Below are 20,160 nucleotides of genomic sequence, written 5' to 3'. Positions count from 1 at the left end.
ATCATCTGAAGAGATGTGCATAAAATGTGTATAAAATGTATTTTACAATATTACACATATAAGTAGTTTAAAAAATTTTTTTCTTAAATACGCTTATTAGCATATTCTTACGCATCGTTATATTTCAAAGAAAATAATATCAAATTATAGGCCTTGTAATAAAGCTTATAAGTTTTTTGTAAATCTTGCAGGCATATATAAAAATAGCTAGATCAATTACATATTAATGCGCTCGTACGTGATAAAATATTATAAACATATATTTTAGACTTATGCAATATTATAAAATATTTAAGCACATTTATGAAATGATTTTTATAAACTATAAATTATATACATATATCTAAAAAATAGTAATGCACAAAATGAAAATATTTATATCGTTTTTTTTTTGCAAAAGGAAGATATAGAGAGAAATATTAGAATATATATTTTTTATATAATAAAAAATTTATAATAAATGTTATATGTATAATAATGTATAAAAATGCTATATAATAATAATTCTAAATATACAAATTTAATTGTGTTAAACTTAAAATTTGTAAACTAAGATTTTCTAAAGTGCGTGCAAATGCGTCAATTTAATTGTTATAAATCACTTATTAGAAATACTCATTACAAGTGTTATATTATTAAGTTCCTAAAATTATAGAATATTAGATGTAATATATTGTTAAAGTTTTATATTTTTGCATTTATAAAAAGATTCCTATTACTACAATTAATAAATAAACGAGAAGTATGTATTTTTTCTTCTTGTCGTTTCTCTTTTACACGTGGAAAATGAAAAAGCAAATTATATTTTATTAAAAAAAAACCACTCCTCAATGTTTAAAGTCGACCAGACTGGCAATAATTTATTATAAATAATTATTTGAAATACAACAACGTTTCGGCTGTCATTGCAGCCCTTTTCAAGTACATCTATAAAAAGTTCCATCAAAATAATTATAATTTAATACACTTATTCGCAACAATTAATTATACATTTAAAAACAAAAATGTGTTACATACCAAATTTAAAACAGTAAATCAACTTCTATGCAAACTACCGACAATGTTAACGCTTGTTTTGATGAACAATGCAAGACTGACAGAAGTAAGCACATATTAAATAGATGTTAACTGTTCGCAAGAATCTTAGTCACTAAGAAGATAGAGACGAAACTAAATGTGTCTTTCGTAATTTAAATCGTCATAATAAAGTCAAATAAATAAAAATAAATAAATAGGTGGATATAAAAATAAAAATAAAATTAAAAGTAAAAATAAATATAAAACGACTTAAATAACGTCAAGAACACGATCATAAATCCCACTGAAATTCTCCGTATCTTTCTGTAAATTAATACTTTTTCCTTGTTTTTTAAACATTGAGGAGTGGTTTTTTATTAATTATTACTGGCAACCTTAAGGATTATTATTTATTATATTTTATTATTTAAGATTATTTAATATATACGCGATATAGGAAATATTTATTTTTTTTTTTAGATTTTAGTAATGTCATTTTACTCATAATAAAGTGAATCATGAAATAAGATTAAAATGCTTCATCGTGATGTTAATGACTGTTGTATGGAATTAAAAATGATGTACAAATTTACTCATTAACTTATTCATTAACATCGCGATAACGCATACGCGCGAATTAAAAATATTAGTAAGATCAATCTGATCATTTAAAATCGACATAGTTGAAAAAGAACAATAACAATTTTTCTTTCAAGCGTAATGTTTCTTATATAAATATATGATAATGATGTCCCGATTCTTATCCTGAAATTTTTAAATATATAGCGGTAAAACTATTGAAGGCAATATTTTTCAATTAAATTAAAAAAGATACCCTTTTCAGATGGAATGCTCCTAATAACGTATCATACTTTATAATTGTCATAAATAATTATATCATATAATAATTTTGTATAGATATCTAAATGAGTTTTGTTCAAGTGGAATTATTTTACAAAAAGGGGCGATAAAGGTGTTTGCAATTTAAATTGCAACGACAAATTTAATTTATATATTATGTACTCCCATTTTAAGCGACACATTGAATCTCATTTAAAGAACGGCACATATTAACAAAAAATGAAAGACGATTATATACCAAAATTACAGCATCTGAAAGTAAATTACAATTAATATCTGTGCATTGTAAACAGACTATAAATAAAGTTTACAAAATATCGAAACCAATGTTGAGTCATATGACGAAAATACATAATAATATTTCGAAAGATTATTATAATTTTATTAAAAAATATTACGACATTCATTATACAAATTTTAACAAACAGTGTAAACTTTGTAACCAAAAATATATTAAACTTGAAAAAAAAAACAAAAAGGAGTAAGTTTTATTTTTTACATAAAAATACATACAATTACATACAAAAACCGCCAAGTGTGTAAAATCAAACATTATCTTAAATATAAATAATTAAATAAAATGTATTTTTTGCAAAAATCTATTAATAGATGAAGAGAGATGGGATGGGGTGACGAACAAGAAAACGCAGCTTCCAAAATGATCTTTGACATATACTACAGTAAGTCAATTACTTCATATTTATGAAAATAAAGAAGAGGATTATGGGTCTAAATTGAGACCAAGTATAATAATAGTATATTAGCTAACAAGTGCGGGGGATCGTAAATCGGCCGAGTGAGGAAGTTTGGCGCACGAGGCGAAGCCGAGAGCGACAATCCGCACGATCGGCCGATTTATGACCCGCACATGTTGGCTACAATATTTTGTGTGACCGGTATGTGGAAAGGGAGCCCTTTCTAAAATCCCATTATATGCGTAAAGGGCGACTTTTCGCGCGCCAGTTGCACAAAATCTATTTTTTAATATACTAGTAGCACAAGCGCGCGCCATTATTAATATTGTTTTAATCTTTTTATCACATATATATCGCGAGACTTCCTGTGCAACTTTTTAGACTTCTTAAATAAATTAAATAAAAATAATCTTAAATAAAAAAGTAATCTTAAATAAATTAATAGTAGATATCTTGTATCGCCAGTAATGAATAAAATTAAAAATAACTGTGAGACGACCCAACTGGCTTAAATTAATTCTTATTATTATTAGTTTGATGCCATGTACAAGAAAAGACAACGTTTCGACCTTAGGTTTAGGTCCTTATCAAGTCTAAATTAACATTAAAAAATACAATAGATGTACATACAAGAATTTCGATTTTTAAGAAAGTAAAGCGCAAACCAAGATTATAATAACAATTTAAACGTACCTTACAAATTCTTTAGTGCAATATATAATTAATTTTTTTCCATTTTACATATTTCAATATAAATACTGTGTCACGTAAACGTTCAGTATGGATGGTAAAGACGAACTAAGTTAAACAGCTTTGATTATTCTATCATAGATCGGATTCAAATTCTCTGTGTCTTTCTGTAGGTTGATCGTGTTATTAAATTTTTTTATAAAAAACATTTCAGCAATCTCTCTTTTCCTAGTGTTTGTTTCTCGATGTAAAATATTTAAGTTTGTCCATTTAAAGTCATGCAAAAAATCATTTCTGTTTGCTTATAACATTTTGGTTGCTGACATGCATTTTTATATTATTCATGTGTTCTTTAATCCGAGTATTAAGGTGTCTTTTAGTTTGTTCGATGTATGTGGCGTCACAGTCGTTGCAGTCAACTTTATAAACTATCTCGGTCATATCGGCTTTAGGTAATTTGTCTTTTCGGGGTTTAATAAACGTATCAAGTTTTTTTGGAATCGTGTAAATAACACTTAAGCCTGTTTTCTTAATAGATCTCTCAATAGTCTCACTTAGGTTCTTAACATACGGCATTAAAATACAAGACGAAATATCAAATACATTAATTAATACCAATTGTCGCTCGTATATTGAAAACAAAGTGATAAATATAAGGCCAACTTATCGAGCTGAATATTCGAGATGTTCAGTCAACTACCATTTATTACATGTATAAATTATAAAACTACAGTCATTATATTAAAACTAACGCAAATTACAATCATTCTATAAACGTTTCGACCGCACGCGGTCTTCTTCAGTATAATTATTGAAATATAAATTCTTACAATTCACATGATATCGAAATTTAATTATAGTTATTCAGAATCGAGAGTTTTTGAGCAATTAACGCGTGTTTTAGTCCGTCCTGTCCAACAATGTTCGCCTCGATATGATCTCTGATTTTGTTCAGATCTCGGATGGTTTCATCGTTAATATGCGAGAAATTAACCCGTTCCGTAGGCGCTGCGATTAATAAAAAATTACCGATCAACGTGTGTCCAAATTATAATATATATCCCCTACAATTGGTAGTATGCTTACCTATCATCGTTCTTCTTGACAATTTTGCTACTTATTAACAGTTATTAAGGATGACACATAACAAACCAACAATACAGAAAGACAGCTCATTTTAAACTCTATTTTAAGCTCTCCGATCAAGTAGAGTTTAAAATGAGCTGTCTTTCTGTATTGTTGGTTTGTTATGTGTCATCCTTAATAACTGTTAATAAGTAGCAAAATTGTCAAGAAGAACGATGATAGGTAAGCATACTACCAATTGTAGGGGATATATATTATAATTTGGACACACGTTGATCGGTAATTTTTTATTAATCGCAGCGCCTACGGAACGGGTTAATTTCTCGCATATTAACGATGAAACCATCCGAGATCTGAACAAAATCAGAGATCATATCGAGGCGAACATTGTTGGACAGGACGGATTAAAACACGCGTTAATTGCTCAAAAACTCTCGATTCTGAATAACTATAATTAAATTTCGATATCATGTGAATTGTAAGAATTTATATTTCAATAATTATACTGAAGAAGACCGCGTGCGGTCGAAACGTTTATAGAATGATTGTAATTTGCGTTAGTTTTAATATAATGACTGTAGTTTTATAATTTATACATGTAATAAATGGTAGTTGACTGAACATCTCGAATATTCAGCTCGATAAGTTGGCCTTATATTTATCACTTTGTATCAAATATATTATTTTTGTCAACTACGTTATGAGAATTTTCTAAAAAACATGTTCTTTTATACATATATCGCTCAATGATCGTCCTAGGGAAACAATTATTCAACAAGATTTTTTTAACCATCTGTAAGTTCTCATTATGAAATCGTTTATCCGATAACAAAATAGCGTGGTCGACTAAGTTATTAATGGTGTTAACTTTGTATTTAAACGGATGGTTAGAATGGTAGTTTAAATATCTACCAGAGAAGGTGGGTTTCTGGTACCAACTAGTCAATAGTTTACCATTGTTTCTAAAAACCAATGTATCCAGAAAGTTAATCTTGTTATTTATCTCTGTTTCATGTGTAAATTGCAAACGGTGATGGTATTTATTAAACGTAGTCAAAATGTTATCAATTTTATTGCGTGGTACTATTGCAAAAATATCATCAACGTACCTATAATAAACTGAAATGTCAAATTGTAAAGAGCTTAAACATTCTGTCTCAAGATCAGCCATAACTAAATCTGCTAAAATAGGTGAAAGGGGGGATCCCATTGGTGTACCATGTATCTGTTCATAAAATTGATCGTTGAAACGAAAACTAGTAGATTCCAATACAGCGTCGATTCCATATAAAAATTGTGTCAAACTAAAATTTGTGTTACATGAAATATCCCTCCAACGTTTTTCAATAGCTTTTAAAACTAATTCCTTAGGAATATTTGTGAATAAAGATGTGACGTCAAGAGAAATTAACATTTCATTATCTTCAATACTCAAATTCTTGATTTTATTCGCGAACGTCCAACCGTCTTTAATATGTGAGGTAGGTTTCGTAACTGATCGTTCCAATATATCATGTAAAAAACGCGCTATACTGTACACCGGGCTCCCAAGTGACGAAACAATTATACGTAAAGGCGCGTTAACTTTGTGAATTTTCGGTAGACCGTAACATCGAGGAAGGTTCCCATTCGTGGTATTAAGACGTTTATATGTCATTTCATCAATCAATTTATTATCTCGCCATGATTTGATTAAAGAATTGATTCTACCCGAAACTTTCTTGAACGGATCTTTTTTCAGTTTAGTATATGTATATTGATCACTCAGTGAAACATTCATTTTGTCAATATAATCTTTTTTGTCCATAATAACTGTAGTTTGACCCTTATCGGCTGTCGTAACTAAAATGTCATCGTTATCACGTAGATAACAATGACATTGTTTAGAGTTGTTTATAATGTATCTATCTATGTAGCTAGTGTGTTTCTTTTTGCTAAGAAATCCATATGCCGCTTTAGTTACCTCGTTTCTTGTCGATTCAACAAGAGCATTATCTTCTGCATCTTAGTGCAATTAATTTCTAGGTTCTTAGCTATATCGATAACAATGTTAGTGCGGTCATTCTTATAATTCTGTGAAACAGGCAACCCGAATTTATCACCTAAGCTTAAAAAATCTAGAATGTTCTCTGGAATAATTTTATTGCTCAAATTTACTATCCATTTCGATCTGTCAATTTTACTAAAGGGGTTAAGTGAAACATTATTATTTCGTATTAAATTATTGAACTTTTTAATCGCGTTATCCTTTTTCATTTTATTAAAAATAAATAATTTATGATGATTAAGTTCAAAAAATCTGTTAATTAAAGTATGTGGAAGTAAGTCAGACATCCTTTTTTCGATGTTATAAAGTTTGGAATGTAAGAACTTTATGTTATAATTTAAATCTTTAATTTCTAAGTTCAACAATCTAATTCGAGTTCGTCTAGAAAAATAATCAAATTTTTGGTTTACGCTATTACTGTAGAAAAAGATGTTCAATTTCAATTTCTTGATGTGTGGTGGAAGTAAATCCAATCTTCTGCATCGAAGCAGGAAAATTAGTTGATGTTTCGATGCACTAAAGAATTTGTAAGGTACGTTTAAATTGTTATTATAATCTTGGTTTGCGCTTTACTTTCTTAAAAATCGAAATTCTTGTATGTACATCTATTGTATTTTTTAATGTTAATTTAGACTTGATAAGGACCTAAACCTAAGGTCGAAACGTTGTCTTTTCTTGTACATGGCATCAAACTAATAATAATAAGAATTAATTTAAGCCAGTTGGGTCGTCTCACAGTTATTTTTAATTAAATAAATTAAATCTTAAATCATTTTTGTGCAATCGGCGTGCGAAAAGTTGCCCTTTTCGCACATGATAAGATTTTAGAAAAGGCTCCCTTTCCACACACCGATCACACAAAATATCGTAGCCAACATGTGCGGGTCATAAATCGGTTTTGCCTCGTGCGCCAAACTTCCGCACTCTCGGCCGATTTACGATCCCCCGCACTTGTTAGCTAATATTATTATACTTCTTTTCATGCGAACTGTCAATTTGCAAATTAACATAAGTGATAGCTGCTCAAGACTTGAACTGAGCGCATTGAAAGAACCAATCGGCATCGCGGTAAACCAGCAACAATTAAATCGTCACATCCCTTTTTTCAAATAGGACTAGCACGCAGCGCGCGCTAACACGCGCGCTTTCCTCGATAATTTATTTATATAAAAGTATTTATGTTAATATTTTAGAATTTACAAAAGTTAAAACTACAGACTTTTGTCAAGATATTCAAAATTCTATGAAAAATGGACCTTTTTATCGATTATTGCCAAATTCAAAACCAATTTTATAATAATATCTATTTATATAAAAAAAAAAAAATGCTTTAATCAAAAGAATAAGCTATTTTTGCTTTAATTTAAACATTAAAGTTACATACTTATATTATTAAAGCAGAGAATATTTGATAAAGCGGATTATACAATTGTAAGTTAACAGTTTCCTACTTATCGACATTAAAAAACTTTATTTATTAATATTTTATCATTGTGTTTATTTATTAAAAAAATTATAAGCGACAATTTCCTTTTCAGAGAAATTTCTAGGCATAAAAATAGACAAATTCTGAAAATTTGAACAAAATCGGAAATAAGGGCGCTATACTACATATTTACCACATATTTAATTATAATATTAAAATTTATTTACACATTTATACATACTTTTTTTATTTGATTTTACTCCTTTATCTGCTTTATTATTTTCTGTCGTTTTTTATTTTTTCTTTTTCTTCCTTTCTTTTTTTTATATTTTACATCTATTATTTTCCTAAATTGTTTAAATAAATTTGTGTTACACTCTATTAAAATTTGTTCAACAGTTTGACAGTAAGGACGATACGATATGAATTTGCACAGACAATTATTAGCATCGCAAACAATTTTAACTTCAAGATATTCGAATTTCGAGTATCGATATCGACTAAACATAACTTTTTTAAAGACCAGTGTTCATGATGTTAGAACTTTCTTGATCTGAAAAATGTTTCATCAATCAACTTGTAATTTTTATGAAAAAGCAGTAATCTTATTAGTTACTTATTTCTTGGACAAAGAACTCGTACTAACAATAAGTTTTGTATCGTGGACATAGGACATTGTTAGGGCAATTGCACATAAAAAAGTTTCAATCATAATCTTTAACTATACAAGACTAATCACAGTGCGTAGTAAGGCAAACGAAATTATTACTACGCACTGTAATTAGTCGATTTCTTTGCCTTTTCTTTGAACGCTCACGCGCTGAAAGCATCATTTCATTTATCTTTGTTGCTCATTAGGCCGGTTCTACAATAGATGTAGTAAGCTTTAAGCCTTAAGAAATTAACTATTTTTTTTAAATCGGCCAACAGAGCCAAAGCACGAAAAATTAATTATTTGGAACTGTATCTCTTGGTTTGAGATCACTAAGTTCCATATATAAATTAATCTCGAAACTACATATGGAGAAATAGGCGCAAAAAATATAGGTCCAAAAAGTCGCTGAATCATAATTAAATTTAAAGAAGAGTAATGAATATAATTGATTAATTTTTTAAGGTTTAAAGCTTATTACACCTATTGTAAATCCGGCTTTACATTGTAAGAGACTATATATCGAGAAAGATACATTTTAAAATTCGCGCCTCTCCGAGAGCAGGAATAAACGCTATATCGATTGACCGAGTGCGCAGGTCAATCAATAAATCCGAAGATTATAAGAAAAATCCTCTCGTTCTCTCGACCTCCTTCGTCGTAAACACTGGTGAAAAGGACTTCAGCTCATAACACGTCCATCCCAGTACATCGACACAGTATTAGATTTGCAACAGCTCAAACTCCTGTCGTGGAGACATTTCAACCTCGGAGTATTTCTGACTCTCGAGTCCATTGATCGATCAAAGGAAGAAAAATAACCCCGGAACAGGTGAGGGAGCCAACGAGGGACCGCGAGAGAATCTATGAGAGAGATCATCGACTTGGAATCGCATATAATTTGATAATTACTCCCCATTATTGTTTATCCATCCTGATTATCGATGTAGCGACAGTCTTTTAATACTATTGTAACTAAAACGCGTATCATTCATACTCACCTGTTCGCCCAGTTTTCGATTCGGACCATAATATTAAGATTGTTAGGTACACGCGATATCTCAATCAATAAATTCTGATACGCCGATATAAGTCCGCCCGACTGATTATTATCAATATAACTTGACATCTTCTTCTGATCCCTTTCCCACATAAAAAAAAAAAATAATCTTACAACATTAAAGAAAGATAGCATAATATATGCTTCAGCGCGTGAGCATCGAAAATAAAAAACGAACGAGATTAGTTCTTACTTTTAGAACCAACCAATTATATACGTCGATTGTTGACAAGACGATAACTCAGCAGTCGTTCTGCTGAACGCACCCATTGATCGTAATTCGCGGTCCCTCGTTGGCTCCCTCACCTGTTCCGGGGTTATTTTTCTTCCTTTGATCGATCAATGGACTCGAGAGTCAGAAATACTCCGAGGTTGAAATGTCTCCACGACAGGAGTTTGAGCTGTTGCAAATCTAATACTGTGTCGATGTACTGGGATGGACGTGTTATGAGCTGAAGTCCTTTTCACCAGTGTTTACGACGAAGGAGGTCGAGAGAACGAGAGGATTTTTCTTATAATCTTCGGATTTATTGATTGACCTGCGCACTCGGTCATTTGTCGACATTCGTCTCACAATCTCTCCGTAGTCGATCCCTTATTCTTATGAGAACGGACATGATTGTGTGCGTTGTTTGCGTGTCCATTAGGCTTGGACTAAATTTTTGAGTTATTACCACTTTTAAGGATTTATTTTATTGTACACATTTTATCGTTATCAGATTACAAATCTCTTATTTATTTATTTTCACAATTACACGTAGTTTAATACAGGTAAGTTAATGGTACGTTAATAGTGTAATACATTAATAATAGCAAATTAGGTTATTTTTTAGTATTCCACATATACACGCGTGCACTACAATTTTTAATTTAGATATGTACATTAATTTTACTCAATAAGTTTTTTTATTTTAATAAAATATATTTCTCACATATAGGAAAATAACAGCGATATTAAATTTTTAATAAAATTATTTCGAAAAAAATGACAAGAAACAAGAAATAGGATTTTTTGCTATATGTAACGGTAAAGCCACAATATACAAATAATTACTTGAAATAAATTATTTGGCCATTAATAAATAAGACAGAACATGTAAGAAAACACAAAATTATATAAAATTACTATAAATCTATTGAATATTAATAAATAATTTTACATTAATCTTTATTGTTTATTGACGACAAAAATAAATACAATAAATAATAAGTGATAATATTAATGTGTATATCTAGCATAATATAAATTTTATATAGCTTCTGCTTTAGAATCAGAATGTTTTTTAATTATTTTAATTCCAAGTTAATATAATTAAATTAAACAGTAGTTTAGTATGTGTATATATATATATATATATATATATATATATATATACATATATATATTTAATACTAAAGAGAGAAAGATATTAAAATTTATTAATTCAAATTTTATTAGAACTTTATAAGTTCGCAATATATATTGCATATACTAATAGCGTTTTCCACTGGCAAAACTGGTGCGCACTGAGTATATCTTCTTCTTCTTCTCGCTTTTAATAAATAATATTGACTGGAAAGTACAAGTTACAATATGGGGCGATAATATAAATAGAGTAATACATAACTGTTATATCCCTCAAAGATATAATTATTAAGAAATAACTACTCGTGTTACATCCGCTTGACGACGGACACTGACCGCGTAAAAACGCATACGCTGCGAGATATACGCGAAACCGAAATTGCTCAACGTGCAAGCAAAGCAGAAGGACTTTGAATCTGCTTCGCTTGCACCTAGGTCCTTGACCAAGGAGGCCCGTTGCTAGGCACCCCTTCCGATCAAGGAAATTCCAAAAAGCGATATTATAAAAAGGGAGCAGAGATGCGCCGAATCGCTCAGTCGCAGTCGCAATCAGTCGCTCTCAAGACGCTCTCGCGTCGTTAATTAAAACGATCTCGCTAGCCGCGTGCGATCTTAACATCTTCTCGCAGTCGCGCGCGATAAGCGAAGTTATAGCTAAATAGTATCGTTAAACCGATATACGCACAAGTGTAACAGTGGTGAAACAAATAAAACTCAAGCGGTTTACTTGAATAAAAGTTTTAATAATAAAAGTGAAGTGCATTTATTTCATCAACCCGAAATAAGTCCTGACGCCCCGGATCCTCATCCTAATTTGGCGCGATCCCTTGTGTCTCACCCGAGGCACACAACATAACTTCCAAACGTCATTCGTAAGTTTTTGTCAAAATTAAAATTGTTTTATTATAAATATTTACTATAAATTAATACACAAATTATGATAATAATGTTTTACTTTAATTTATTATTAAATAAAAAGTAAAAGTGTTAATTGTTATAAAATCTAATTTTATAAAATAATTAATAAAATTTTTTCTAATTGTTTAGTTTTAATAATAAAAAAATATTTAATTACTTTAAGGATCAGAGCACACACTTTTGCATATTATTAGTTAAATTCTTTATGTACAATATAGTTGCTTATTGAACAATCAATTTTTTTATGCATATGTGTTATATGTTATGCAAAAGTGTGTACTCTGTGATTTTAAGTCATTTATACAAATTTTTTATTTAATCCAAATTAATTCAGAATGACATTTTTCATAATTATTTAATAATCAGACATCATATGTATAAACTACAATAAAAATTAAAGTTAGAGAATTATGAAAGAAAAACTTCTTCAATTTCTACTATACTTTGTTTTATGCTTATGATACCTAGTTATTAAGGTATGAATAAAAAAATCTTACTTTTAACCAGACTTGAGTTAAATAGTAGGGTAATTATTTTAAGTAATATAAAATTGCTTTCTAAATAAATAATATTTTACAAAAATGTTTTTATTATTACTTTAGATAATACATATATCCGGAGCTTTTTCTCAGCCTCGTCATGCCACAAGTTTAGGAAATGTAGCAATGGATTTAACAATAAAAGATTACACATCATAAACATTATTGGAAAAATTTGAAATTCGGAAGAAATAAAATCTTACACATTAATTGATATTCAAAACATTTTAAATTCTTCAACAAAGTATGGTAAGTATAATTTTTTTAAAAGATGATAAAGTTTAATTTGGTACATTTCTATTAAAACAAATTTATTAATTACATAATACATATGTATACAAATAGATGTCAACAATAGAGCTGGAAAAATGTTTTAATTTTTATCAAAATAATTATATGTATGTACATTCTTTTTCTTATTTAATTTTTAAATAGATAAATTCATCGGCGATTACGAGCCATACGCGGTTGACTTGATCTCGTAGAAATTTAAGATTTCTACGAGATTTAAAATATGTGCACATAGGCATCGATATTACTTAAAACTATCAAGATTTTTGACGCGGTATATTAATCTATAGGGGGGTAGAGAAGGTTCCGCGTTCGTTTATTCGTGTTTATCTCAAAAGTAATGAGATCACAAACCGTGTCAAAAATCTTGGTAGTTACCAAGTAATATCGGTGCCTATGTGCACATATTTTAAATCTCGTAGAAATCTTAAATTTCTACGAGATCAATGCACCGTCAACCGCGTAAGGCTCGTAATCGCCGATGAATTTATCTATTTATTTATTAGTATCACGAGCCAATAATTTCTTTAAAGTTTATTTAATTTTTATTCTAATTATAGTAACTTTGAAAGCTTTTTTAAAACACGATTTTACCGAAGATACGTTTGGTGAAACTACTTATATTTCATCAGTAAGAATCGGAAAATTTCGGTTTGAAATACGATGTAAAAATCATTTTCTCTTGAATAAATTTAAAGTAAAAACAAAGCTTCAAATATCTGGAATCCTGAAAAATGATAGAATGCCAAATTTTTTGCTGGTTGAAGATGTATCAGACATAAAAATCATACCAGGTATTATTATCGATGAGAAGCTTTCGAAGGCAGTATTTCTTCCGAAAAGAAAAAGAAAAGCCGAAGACATTATGGTATATTCTTTTATTCTAATTAAATTCTCTTATTCTATTTTCTTTTTTTATCTTTTTTTAGGGGGATTTTTTACTTATTAATTTTTATTTTACTTTGATATTTCCGTAAATTTTATAGTAAAATATTTATTAACTATTAGTTTAAATTATAATTTAATTTTAAAATTAACATTAATGTATCTATATATGTATTTAAGTTTTCTTCTCAGTTTTTTGTTTAATATTTTTTTTAACTTTTCTTTTTAAATATTTTTCAACTAACATTAGTTTTGAATTATATATGTGATAAAGTACGCAAGTAAAATAAAGTACATGTAAAATAATAACGTACATAAAAAAATATAACATATACTTGTATTTCAAGAAAATTTAATTATTAATTTTAATATTTTATTTATAGGAGTAATCAAAACATAAAACGTAATCTTTACAGCAGTATTTTTACAAAAGTAATCTATTTTACAAGGTAAATTTTATTATGTACCTATTCTTATATTTTTATATTATATATTTTTATAATATAATTGAATATTTAGTTAAACTTATTTTTAATGAAATGTATGTCTTCTATATTCAAATTGCACTTTTGCTTCAATCTAATTCCTGTATTTTAGCTATCGTTTTTAATTATTTTTTAATCAATGCAATTTGAAAGCAATGAAATGTTTTGTTGAAAATTAAATTCTTTATAACTTTTGATTGTTTTATATTGACTTCAGATTATAAATCTTTAAACATACGTAACAACAATTTGCTTATGTTAAATTCTTATCTAAATATCATACTAAATATCCTTATAAATTAAAATATTTTAATGTTCTCTTTTAAAAACAAACTTTTTTATATAAATAAATAAAATTAAAATTTAGCAATTTAAAATATGTAGGTACATAATCTTTGCAATCTTCTTTTTTAGTTAATATAAATATTATCACATTTTGCAGAATTAAAATTGAATTTCAATTATATTTTATCATTATGCATCCTTCAATATTTATTAATATATCCTTGTTAAATTTGTCTTTTTTTTTAAAGAAGAAATAAAGTTACTTTTTTGTTTTCTATCTTTTGTTTTCTAAAAAAAAACAAATGTAGTAAGCTACAAATAATACGAGATATCAGTTGTGCTCATAAAAAGTTTAAATTAATACAAAAGCTAACATCAAAGTTTAATTATTATATATTGATCATATTGTTGCAGCAGTTGAGATAAAAAACAATTATTTGCATAATTCATAAAATAAATACAAAAATAAAAATAATTTCACAGAAAAAAAGACATTGCAAAAAATGAGAATTTAAAAAAAATTATCAATACAGATTTATTTACACATAAAGAAATTTTAGAGGATGTTGTTGAAAACGATACAACTTTGTAAGTAAATAACTTTTTATTTTATTAATATTCACATATTATTTATAAAGAAGCATACTTTATATAGGATTGTTTAAAATTATAAAACACACACATATATTTGATACAAATTTTATAATTTATTTATAAAAAAACATTTTAGATATTACTTAAGAAAATTACGTTTCAAAATCAGGATGTATTAAATAATTTCGTACACATATACACAATTTTTAATTTAGATACATTAATTTGTATAATTTGTAATTTCGTTAATAACAAATTATCTATTTTTTTTTATTTTTAAATAAGCTTTATATTGTAAATATTATAAAATATATTTTTTATTTTACAGTGAAATAACAGGTTACGTGAGTTCAATCTTTACAATAAAATCATATGAAAAGAATGACAAAAAATGGGATCTTTTTAACTTCATTTTAAGTACCGGTGAAACCACTATACAAGTTACTGCTTGGAACAATTTGGCTTTTAAATATGCAAGTTTAATAACTGAGACAGAACGGGTAAGACATTTATTTATATACATACTTTTTAATAATATTATCATATATCAATTTTTTAAAACACTTTGCAAACTTCAATCATTATTGTGTATTATAAATATACTTTTAATACTATATTTGACTAAGTACATTGAATTTATTGAAATTGATTTCAATTTAATCTATCTATACAAAAGCAATAAATAATTTTTTTTATATATTTGTACTCACTGCTGTTTTAGCATTTAAATTTGTTTTATAATTTTTAGTTGTTAATAAAACATGCGAAACAAAGAGCACAAAGAAAATCTGAGTAAGTTTAAAAATCAATAAAAAGTTTCTCTTTTTTTGATGTGAAAGTTTTATAATGTGACAATTTACATATACATATACAAATTGTGTGAATGTTCTGATTGACTGTTATGATCAAAATAGTTATAATTGCAAGATACTCATCTTTTCCATGGGAAAAGATATATATAAGTCTATTACATAGATGTATAGAATATATTTTGTATTACACGTGTGGATTGACAATTGTTCACTCGTGTGGGGTGGTCGCACTCGTGACCAATTGTCAACTTTCCGCATTTGATACACAATATACTATTATAATATTTCTTTCAGAGAAAGAGACTGTTTATTAAGAGTTTAACAAGGCTCTGTAATATAAATATAAATTTAAAGATATAAGACAGGCAATAAGAGCCAACTCGCGGATGACAATGCGTTATCCTAACGAAACTAAATTTTTCGTTAGGATTAAGTATCTGTGCACAAGGCACCAAATTTTACTTGGTCACGGCCAAGATTTAAAATATGAAATAATCTCATATTTGAGATTTAATTTCAATAACCCTTTCACCCCCCTACGGAAATAAGTAAATGCAAGAGAAAAATATAGATCCGAAAGTCGCTGAATCGGGAGACTGTTTATTTTTAAAATAACTGTATTTTTGTATGTAGAGAGTGTGTAAGTGCGTGCACTTTCTTACCTTCTTCGGAAGGTATAAAAAACTTACCAAATATGTTGAGCAAGTAGATTGTTCGAACTGAAAATCTTCTTAAACAAAAAACCTGATATCTTGCCACGCGGCAGCAATCGCTCTCGACAACCGATTGCTTCTTCTTCTTCTTCTTCCTCACGGTTTAGTGGCCTACATAAACCAGACTTGGCTTTTCTTTGCCGGCCATAAGTTCTGATTAGGTCCACAATGGATCAAAAAGGAAAAAAATTTTTTCAGACGAAACATGTCTGAACACGTCGACGGACGCCAATGGACTCGGACGACCGATTGCTCAAACGGCTTTTTCCGAATATGCACAGTGGATACGATTTTAATTCACAATATTCGCGCGACGTATAATAAGTAATAAATGAAAATCACGACGAATTTTTTCCAAAAAATTACTTATTGAAGAGACACACGGTACGCGTCTTATCCGTATGATTCCGACCGGTTATTCGATTACGTACCTGTGCCACGCGGTCTTTCGTCATAGAATATAGACAAGTATAGAAGCACGGTTCTCGGTACCCCGCGAGCTGGGGTACTTTGCTATAATTTACGTCACGTCATCGAATTCCGATTCGCTACCACCACAGTGTTCCGATTAGGGACCGGCTGTACGCGCATGCGCGGCTAGAAAAGTACAGTAACGTACATATACGCAGTTTGGCGGGATCGTGAACGATAGAGTTAGGGACGATTTACACATTGGCAGAAATGCAGAAAATAGAAAAGCCGAAACCAATCAGAACTTGCGTTCTGCCAACACGAGTTCTGATTGGCTTCTGCTTTTCTGCCAAGATGTGAATCCTCTCTTAGAATGGTCGGCAATCGGCGGCTACGCGGCTACGGCAGCAGAGAAGAAAAAAGCTAATGGTAAGATAAAAAGAGGTAATGGTAAGATAAAAATTTTAATTATTATTTAATTACAATGGACTCTGTAGGAAAAGGAGCTATTCTGCCAAGGTGTGAATCATAGGATGGTCGGCAATCGGCGGCTACGGCAGCAGAGAAGATTAATCAACTAATGGTAAAATAAGAAGAGGTAAAAGAGTTTTAATTATTATTTATTAATTACGATTATTTATTAATTATGGACTCTGTAGAAAAAAGGAGCTATTAAAAGAAAGAGTCCGTAAATTTCAAATGTCATGGCTAGATGGTACAATTTTTAAAGAATGGTTGGCTCCACATCCTACATTAAATAAAGCTATATGTACTGCATGTAATAAAGCCATCAGATGTTGTAAATCTAATTTAATTGAACATTCACAATCGGTCCAACATTTAGAAAAAATGAATTCTAAAAATTTAAATATTAATTTTACAGACACTACCGCGAATAGTAGTAATAAAGTCACTCTTTCACATAAAGATAAAGTCAAACATGCCGAAATAAAATTAGCAGCATTTTTTGCTGAACATAATATTTCTTTTTATTCCGCGGATCATTTAATTCCACTATTGAAAGATATCTGCATAGTCCCTGAAGTTGTATCAGATCTTGCACTGGCTCGAGATAAGTGCACAAAAATTGTTACACAAGTAATTGCGAAACGAGAAACAGAAAAATTAATTCAAATTATTCAAAATTGTAAATTTTCTATTTTAATCGACGAAAGTACTGATATTTCGGATACTAAACTTATATGTATTCTTGTGCAATATGTTTCACCTGTAACTAAAAAAGTAAAAACACAATTGTTAGATTTATTATCTATGGACGCAACAGATTGTTCCGCGAACAAAATTTTTGAAAGTTTTAAAAATGTTAGATAAAAAAAAAATTCCTTTAAAAAATATTGTCGGAATGGCAAGTGATAATGCATCTGTAATGATTGGATGCTATAATTCTTTTATGTCGCGCTTAAAATTAGAAATACCGGGTCTTGTTACGTTAAATTGTATTTGCCATTCATCCGCGCTTGTAGCAAGTAAAGCTTGTGAAAAACTTCCACAGTCGTGCGAAAATTTAATTCGAGGAATTGCAACTTATATCTCAGGTAGTGCAAAGAGATGTGCAATTTTAGGTGAATTTCAGGATTTTTTTGATGTGGAAAGAAATAAAATTTTTAAATTATCAAATACTCGGTGGTTAATTTTACATAAATGTGTTGTTAGATTATTAAATAATTGGGAAGTTTTAAAAAATTATTTTATTTTAGCTGTAAACAAAGATAAATTAAAATCCGCGGAAATTATTTTAAATCAATTAAATGACGATTCATTAAAAGCATATTTCTTATTTTTAAAATATTCGTTAAATTTTTTTAATAGCTTTAATGCCCTTTTTCAATCTCGTAAGGTTTTAATTTATACACTGTATAAAAATAGTCATCGATTAATTCGCGAAATAGGTCAAAATTTTTTAATTCCAAGAGTATTAGACTCTATTATTGATTTAAATATAGAAAACAAACATAATTTTCAAGATAAATAATATATATGTTGGACCGGAATGTGAAAGTTTTCTTGAAGCACTACCTTCAGAATGCACGCGAGAAATTAAATTAAATTGTTTCAACTTTTATGTAACTGCTGTTCGCAAAATGTTAAAAGGTTTACCGTATAAAGATATTGTTTTTCAACAATTAATCTTCTGACAGCCGAAAATTGCTCTTTATGATGAAGCTAGAGTCAAATTTAAAGATTTAACTTTTATTGCAACGCGTTTATTATTAGAACATATTGATATTACAAAATTAGCTTTTGAGTAGAGAATTTTGCCATCCGTTTTTAATAACAAAGAAAAAGTAGAGTTAGCTTCTTTAGAGATTGATTCTATGTGGCAAAAAATATTAGAATTTAAAAATTTTGATGGGGAAAAAATGTTTTCAAATTTCTCATTGATCAAAGCGGTTCTTTCTTTTCCTCATTCTAATGCGGAAGCAAAACGAATATTTTCAATGGTAACTAAAATGGTAACTATTAAAAATAAAAAAAGAAATAGATTATCAAATGATACTGTTTCCGCAATGTGTATAATACGATCGAGTTTTCAAGCTGAAAACATTAATTGTACAAATTTTGAAATTGATTCCGGGCATTTAAAATTACACAATCCGCAAAATTTATATGGAAAATAATTTATCTGATGGTTTTTGAATATGCTTTAATTTTTGTTTTTTAATTTATTTTAATTGCTTTTTTATGCTTTAATTGTTTTTTATAGCTTTAATGCTTTAACGCTTTTTTAAGATAATTATATGCATCTAAATAATATTATTTTTTTTTATAATTTATTTTGCATTAATTTTTTGCATTTAGCTAAATGACTTTTATGCATATATTAGCTACATATTATTATAATGTTAAAATTTCATATAATTTATTTTTATAGCAGGATATTATATTATATATATCATTTAATATATCTGTGATAATATAAGTACCTGAAAATATTGTACATATTATTTTTTTATTAATGATTTTAATTTAAGAAAAAATGTGCAATTTGTTTCTAATTATAATAAGTACTGTGCAATTTTATTTTTTATAATTATTGGATACTGTCCAATATTATATCGGTTTTTATAAGTTAACGGTTTTTATAAAAAAAATTATTTTATAATTTAATTTGAAATAAAATGTAATATTTATAATTTTATAATCAATAATTATAACTTTTGTTTATTTCAATTCTTGTTATAATTTATTAATTGTATTATTGTTAATGAATACTGGTAAGGTTTTTGGCAGTTTTCCTTACCCTTACAATAAATGTTGGTATTATTTGAAATTTCTGCCAAATTAAAGATTTTTATTTTATTTATGTAAAAAGTGTTTTATTTTATG

At 28.3% G+C, this 20,160-nt stretch overlaps 2 protein-coding genes across 2 annotated transcripts; both read left to right on the top strand.

The window, feature by feature from the left end:
- Positions 1–11,423: 11,423 nt before the first annotated feature.
- LOC114939104 (uncharacterized) lies at positions 11,424–17,503 on the top strand. The gene is made up of 7 exons (XM_029313342.2): positions 11,424–11,751; positions 12,400–12,585; positions 12,682–12,734; positions 13,188–13,495; positions 13,896–13,961; positions 15,205–15,376; positions 15,625–17,503. Exons 4-7 carry the CDS (start codon positions 13,434–13,436, stop codon positions 15,670–15,672), a joined length of 348 nt encoding a protein of 115 aa, XP_029169175.1. The 5' UTR covers positions 11,424–11,751; positions 12,400–12,585; positions 12,682–12,734; positions 13,188–13,433; the 3' UTR covers positions 15,673–17,503.
- On the top strand, positions 17,449–19,473 carry LOC146722913 (zinc finger BED domain-containing protein 5-like; the record flags this gene model as incomplete). Its single annotated transcript, XM_085483531.1, is given in 2 exon segments — positions 17,449–18,134; positions 18,136–19,473. Coding segments are annotated over 2 exon segments (1,356 nt in total), but the record flags the coding sequence as incomplete, so codon positions are not given.
- Positions 19,474–20,160: the final 687 nt, after the last annotated feature.

The sequence above is a fragment of the Nylanderia fulva genome, unplaced genomic scaffold (genome assembly GCF_048542155.1).
Source record: "Nylanderia fulva isolate GAGA-0341 unplaced genomic scaffold, ASM4854215v1 Scaffold255, whole genome shotgun sequence".
NCBI classification, from domain to species: domain Eukaryota; kingdom Metazoa; phylum Arthropoda; class Insecta; order Hymenoptera; family Formicidae; genus Nylanderia; species Nylanderia fulva.
This window is presented reverse-complemented; position numbering and strand designations above follow the sequence as displayed.